At 42.2% G+C, this 6971-nt stretch overlaps 2 protein-coding genes across 2 annotated transcripts; both read right to left on the bottom strand.

Annotated features, from left to right (window-relative positions):
- On the bottom strand, positions 1-4115 carry LOC131885538 (uncharacterized). The gene is made up of 4 exons (XM_059233607.1): positions 2139-4115; positions 1290-1832; positions 792-1228; positions 1-696 (listed from the first exon to the last, which is right to left on the bottom strand). The coding sequence occupies exons 1-4, from the start codon at positions 4111-4113 to the stop codon at positions 562-564; spliced, it is 3090 nt and encodes a 1029-aa protein (XP_059089590.1). The 5' UTR covers positions 4114-4115; the 3' UTR covers positions 1-561.
- Positions 4116-4289: 174 nt separating this feature from the next.
- On the bottom strand, positions 4290-6943 carry LOC131885540 (EH domain-containing protein 1-like). The gene is made up of 7 exons (XM_059233609.1): positions 6452-6943; positions 6190-6362; positions 5858-6115; positions 5468-5795; positions 4870-5205; positions 4600-4792; positions 4290-4537 (listed from the first exon to the last, which is right to left on the bottom strand). The coding sequence occupies exons 1-7, from the start codon at positions 6762-6764 to the stop codon at positions 4360-4362; spliced, it is 1779 nt and encodes a 592-aa protein (XP_059089592.1). The 5' UTR covers positions 6765-6943; the 3' UTR covers positions 4290-4359.
- Between the last annotated feature and the right edge of the window lie 28 nt (positions 6944-6971).

The following is a 6971-nucleotide window of genomic DNA, read 5'->3' as shown; positions in this document are numbered from 1 at the left end:
CAAAGTATGGGGTAGAAACTTATATTTTTTATCGCCTGTGCAACCATCGAACTAAAACTCTCTCTAGAATTTTCATGTATCAGTGAGAAAGTTAAGCCGATCAATCGATTACCTAACTGAAAGGTGGCTTGGAAACAAGTGATTTCACCCATCATATTTTTCGTCTCTAAAGCATAATTTGATATCAAATGGTAGTATATCAGACTGTGCTTGTGATTCAAATATTGTAAAAAAATAACTTTTAGTCTTTATCGTACGCTATGTCTAATCCTTCTCCAAAAGGTAAGCTTGTGTATCACCTTGTTTATGATTAAAGCATTCAGCAGCTCAGTTGAGCAACTTGAAAAAAGCATCTCCTCATCAAGATCAATAAACCAGAAATACTTACCTTACACTTTGCGTGCAAACAAAATATTTTCATTCAGCTACATACAATCGAATACAGCATTTGCATCAATTTTCATTTGATCGTTTTGTTATGGTTTATGCCACCTAACATGCGGCGGCAATCATGAATTATTTTGTTGGATGATATGAAGATTATAAAACAAGGCTCTCTCTTTATGTAAAGTATACATAGTCGTCGTCACTGTCTTGTTCATTGTATACATATCGCTCATAGTTTTCTCTTCTGCTTGAAGCGACAAAGCTGGCCAAGCAATCGTAAATGTACTGGTATTGACCGGCGTCTTCAATCTGAAAACGAGCATAACATTCAATTATTTGATATCCAATACTCCCACCCACGTCTTTCTCATACTTGTTCTGTGTTTTTTGACATGCGAACTTACCAAGTGGGGCCTATTCCCGAGCAATTGAAGCACGTATTTGGCGATATCCACTTGCTTGACACCCCTTTCAACTTCAAAGATCAGTTCATTTACCGCAATTAGAATCCCAGTTCGCCCAACACCATTTGAACAATGAATTAGCACTGGCGAGTGCGGGTTGGTTTTCATGAAAAGCCCCAAAATCTCCTGCATAAGTAAAAGCGTATTTGTGCCTTCAGGGATGGTGTGCTCAGGCCAAGAAGTGAGTTGATATTGAATGACTTTCAAAGAGTTGCCACATGATGATGCCAACAATGTTCTCTTGATCAGCCCCAAAGAGTCATCTATGGATTCGCGTTTCTCCAGGGTAATTTTGATCTCTCCATGATTGACGCTCGATCTCACTTTGGAGGGCCAATAGCGGGCACAATATTGATCAAAACTTGTCCCAGTCTGGTCTAAAAAAAAATAAACATTTCTGACAAAATTACTTGAGTGAGTTTGTTTTCTCGAGCTTACCATTCCGCTTGGTTTTTGCTAACATGATGATGAATTTAATCTTGTGATCTAGAACCATTTGCCAAAAATGCTCAATGTTATGGTCGAGAGGTCCTTGGGCGACTATGTATCTAGGTTGATGCGTCATATTTCGAATCCAACTGGCGTTGATGTAAGTGCACGATTGAACACATGTCTTGAGAATGACACGAGAGTGGTCGTATGGTAGATTGTCTTTTGACTGGTTCAATGATGGTGATTGACTTTCCCAGAAGTCGGCCTCTTTGTGAGTCAGGCTAGCAGTTACCTCCTCATTCCGTCGAATAATGCAATCAAATATGAATTCAAGGAGCTTGGAATCATATGATCCTTGAGCTAGTTCTTCTACACTAACAGGACGAGCAGGATCCTGCAACAATTGAACGCTTCGATCAAGGTTGGATGATCGAGGAAGAGAAGACCACACTGAGAACCACGTACACTTTTTCAAAATGATTGTTCCGACAAGCAGTCCAAGAAAACCGAGGGCCACGTATCCGATTAATGATTTGTCGAATATGTTTTCTACAAAGACAGAAGGGTACTAAACATTATAATATGGATAATTCGATGAAAAAAGGTGGTTTTGTATCAATGGATTCGATACAATTACATAGAAAAAGCATAAAAATTCAGATTAATTGCAATATTGGCTCTACAAAGGCCAGTGCGTAGATGAGCTCATGCGACACTTTGCCATTCCGTTTAAGAAAACGGAATCTAATCACTTTGAAATGGCTGCCTATGATTTCATTACTACTGCCCTGTCTTGGACCCAGTTTGCGAACAGTGATTACCGACTAATTTTTATCTTTTTTAATGATGGCCCACCTTGTATGTCGTCAAAGTTGTTTTCCAAGTTCTGAGAGGAAATATTGTAAATGTGCGTGAGAACATTCCCAAATGTCGAGATCCTCCGCTCGATTTGGTAAAGCTGGATGTTCAGATCCACCGGAAATGAGAATTGGCTTCGAGAAACGTTTTGATCTGGGTATGGCTGGCTGGGATCGAAAATCTTGGGTAAAGGCATATTCAGGTTCCCAACCAAATAAGTGGTGAAATTGGACAGATATTGAATGACCCGAACATCCTCTTCTAATTCAATGGTGATCACACCCGAGTCATGACTCAATTGTGCATTTGGCTCAAATTCCGGAATGGTTTCAGTTTGAACTGAAATACTGGTCGTAGTCTGATTGTTCTGACAGGCAATGGCCGTGACGGCCAAGCTCAGTTGACACCCGGGTGTGTTCAAATCGACATCCACGATTGAATCCTCGTTCCAATGGACATCATCGTCACGCGCTTGACCCCAATGATACTGGGCGGGACAATGGACCACATATTGCTTGATCCCGGTTCCAGTTCCGTTGAAGGTGTTGGCCGGAATGAGTAGACGAACCGTAGTGAATGGGTTGAAGCTTTTTCCAACCGACCATGGCACTTGTGACAGCGATTGAGTGGGTTGATCGAGTTGAGTACATCGCAAGGCAACAACTTTGCACGAAAGTTTACCCTTGACCTTATCCGTTTGGGCACGGACGCACACCCGGTATTTCCTTCCTATCTCAAGATCATTGAAAGTATGGGACAATGAATTTGTGGTTAAGTTTGCATGGTACTCCATATCCGTTTCATTTACTTTTGTCCAAGTATATCTATTATTTTGGGTTTGAATCCAGATATGGAACTGATCTTGCCCCAAGTAAGGACACATCGGGTGGACACTAACACGAACGTAGTCATCGCCTGCAGACAAGACAAAGTTGGCTTCGCTTCGATAAAGAGCGAGATCATTTTGGAACTCAAAAGCTCCGGGACGATCTCCCAAGCCCAAATCATTTTGGGCCCACACGTGGATCAGATATTTGGGTCCCAATGGCAAATTGTTGAATGGAACATACATTTTTCTTGAGGTGAATGCTAGATTCAAATCAATGAAATGTTGATATTCGCACATGGTTTTCCCACAATTCTGATCCAGAATGGCGCACTTCGAAAATACTTGAATGCCGTACGATGTGATCTTCATCGAATGATAGTTTGGTGGGGCAATTATATCAAACCCCACTATATTTTGTGACCATTTTGGGTATGGTTCAATGCTCGGCGGTTCAAATGGAGCACTATCAGGAATTGTAATAGCCTGACAAAACTTCTTTGTCCTGTAGTTCTGCTGGGCAAGAGTACATACTTTGTATTTGGTCCCAGGAAGAAGCTCTCCCTCCATCAAGAACACAATTCTAAGTTGGCTGGCCAATTCATCGGCGGTGAAGATTTTATGGGGAATGTTCGTCGCTTCGATCTCAAAGTCAAGATCAAATGAGCCGGATTGTCTGGCACAAGTCAAATTGGTGACCGCCACCTCGACGGATCGATTGGCCAATGCCTTAATCACAATATCATCCAACTTAAGACCGATGGTAAGATTAGTTTGAAATTGAAACGTATCCGACGCTATAATGGTACTGAAGTTGCCAAATGTCAAGGTTGCGTTGTACTCAAAATTGGGTCTTAATCCTTTCACGAGCCACGCTGAACGTTGTCTCTCAAGGGAATTGTAAAGATAGTGCGAACAAGGACAGTTCTCATTGAATGAGATCCCATCACAAAGCCCGATCATCTTGAGATCCACTCGATTGAATGCTGAACGAGCTATGGAATTCGAAGTCTGTCGAAGTGAGACACTAGTAGAAGTCACTTTTGTAACATCTAATTTGAGTGCCTTGGTGTCTTGTTCCGCTATCACATGAATGATAACAATTCCAAGGAAAAAGCCCAAGATTACCAAACGCTTTTGCTCCATGTTTTTCTTTTTTCACACAATACCGAGGTCTACTCTGTTAAATGGCTGCTCGCCGACTGTGGCAATGCTCCATCGAGCTTCTCTCATATCCGCTCGAAAAAGGATTCTGGAAAAATACTCTGATAAGGAGACTTACCAAGATAATAGCGGAAAAGTGATTGAATTTACGTCCCGAAAACCGAAAGGAAATATTTATGATTGGACCAACGTCAGTGCACAAAAACAGTATTTATAATACACGCAATATCAATGAGAGATGGACGATGCCTCCTCTTCATCGGATGGGATCGGAGGTAACAGAAAATCAGGCAACTCTTTGGGTAAATCTCGGCCTTGAAGTTTCTCTTCCAAAAGAAATTTGGCCAAACAAAACTCATCTGAATTCAACATTCCATCTTTGTTCACATCCGACATGATCCATATCCTGAAAACAGCAAATGTTGAAAACAAAGTGCCCTACATTTCAGATGATTTTATGCGCTTTACTTCGATAGAACCACATTCGGAAGCTTAGACTTGGTCAATTCACTTTTCGCCAAAGCTCCGCTGATATTTCCCTCAAATGGGGAAAGATCTTCAAACTCTTTTCTCCACAAGGAGTAGCACACGTGTTTCTCGACCGGCCAGCCTCCTTCGCTCCGATGTTTCAAATCCCAGTTGTAATTCTCTTCAAGTGAATCTGGAATGAATCGAATGAAAAATCAATTCAATAAACAATTCCTAAATAGTCGACAAATCATCGCGTGATAAACTCACCATCCTTTCTAAAGGGCGTTTTTGCACTTGTCAAGTCACTTAACGGTCCATTTAGATTTGATGACGAAGGTGGTGGCTTATTATTTTTAATGATCTGAGTTCCATGGCAAGGAATGGTCTGCATGACCTTGGCCATGTCCTCGTTGATCATCTTCTGCAAGCGATCAAATTGGCTGCGCTCAATCTGACGGAAAGTGGACCAATCCACCCGTTCCAATTTGGCCTTGAAGGGCTCGATCTCAGGGAAATCGGAGGGAGAGATTCCATGTACATCCTGAATGGCTTGGAAGATGAAATCCAGGTTGTCAATTAGCTCCTTTTTTCTCTTGTCCTTTCCTGAAAAGAGTATGTTTTGCAATCTCGTGGTGACATGCTCTAAGGCGTACTTCAACAAATTATCCCTATTATAGACTTTACTTTGAGTTTGGTAAGTATGTAGTACACCAAGTACTTTTTGTGTTTGCTCAATATTCTTGAAACGTCCAAGACGCGAATCACATTAAAAGAAGTGAAAGAAAACCTTACAGAAATGGACTCCTTTCAGTGTTCGCATTTAGATATGTGGTTAAATGTGAAAAAAGCAATGTAGCATAGTTACTGAATACGGAGGGCATCCTCTTGGCTAATTCGGATATGATAAGAGCTTGGATTCGAGCATCACGAGCGCGCTTGATGAAGTCGTTAATCAAACGAAGTGCGGCGAATCGCGGCAAACCGTTCAGATCTTCGAATAGGTCCGTGTGCTCCATGTTGAATAGCTCCCTGTAAGTCTCATGAACCAAAGGCTGATCCCAGAAAGAGCCTAGATAAACACGGACACTCTCCGGATTGGGCAAGACTTTTCCCAAGGACCACATCAAGGACCCATAAACCCTCATCAGTTGTTGGGGTGAGACCATGTCCGACTTATTCAAAACCACTCGAATCTAGAAGCACTCGGAACAAATGAGGGTCAAACTTGATACAAGATATCTGCTATGAATATTACCTTTTCGGAATGGCCACTCAACGCTCCTAAAGCATTTCGCATCTCGTCCGAAATATCGAGTTTGTGGGCGTCAAAGAGCACCAGAATACGATCCACTCTTTGAGCAAACCATTTAACCACCCCATTGTAGTCGTAACCCCGGTGAAGGCATTGCTTTTCCCCAGCCAAAATCCCGGGGGTATCGATGAGAGTGATGTTTTCCAAAATATCCGCGTCCATGATCGAACATTGTAAGCGATTCAAGAACCCACCACCAAACTATAAAGGGGAGTATACGGTATATTGAGATGCTTCGAATACAGTATTTCTACGGAATTCCATCGAAACGGTACCATTTTGAGTGCCCTGAATTGATATCTTGGGTCCACTGTAACAGCATTTCCCGGGATCACCGAGGCTTGCGCTCCTTTCATGATAACATTGAAGCAATCGGTGGTTGGTTCGGGTCCGATTCGAATGCCCGGGAAATCTTCTCCCAACAAATGTCGAATGAAGGTGGTCTTTCCTTTTTTTTATAATGTAACAAAAAATAAGAAACAATCATCCTACTGGGATTGGATAAGAAATATGATATTCATCATAAGGAATAAGTACCCGTTGAATATTGACCCAAGAGCATAATCACGGGTTTGGCCTCGAATTCGGCCTCCTCCAAAGGAGGCGAGTTGAAAACATGGAAAAGACATTCGCCCTCGAACTTTTTCAACGTCTTCTTGTAACAAGTGTAGAGTTCGGCTGAGACGATATTGTCGGGTTGATCCTTCTTGCTGGATCGCCGAGATCCAAAAGCGGCCAATGTGGAGCTCTTACGAAACCAACCCGACGAGTTTGAGGATGACACGAACGACTCATTGGACGCGGATGACATGGCCGAAGGCGAGTCCGACACTTTTCGTCTCAAGGACATGATGACCAGAACAAGTTGTGTTCTCGATTCGACTTGATTGCCAATTGAGCACTGCCAGTTGTCGTTTGGACTGCTTTACAATTTTCGCGAGTGAAGACGTCTGAAATTGGCTCTCTTTGATTTGTTGACAGGGGAGAAATCTGAGCTTCCATGGAGCTCATGATAAACAGCGAAAAGAGAGGATTTCAATTGAATAAATCTGCCGAC

Source organism: Tigriopus californicus, chromosome 8 (assembly GCF_007210705.1).
Source record: "Tigriopus californicus strain San Diego chromosome 8, Tcal_SD_v2.1, whole genome shotgun sequence".
In the NCBI taxonomy this organism is placed as follows: domain Eukaryota; kingdom Metazoa; phylum Arthropoda; class Copepoda; order Harpacticoida; family Harpacticidae; genus Tigriopus; species Tigriopus californicus.
Note: the sequence above shows the minus strand (reverse complement) of the source record. Positions and strands in the feature narration are given on the sequence as shown.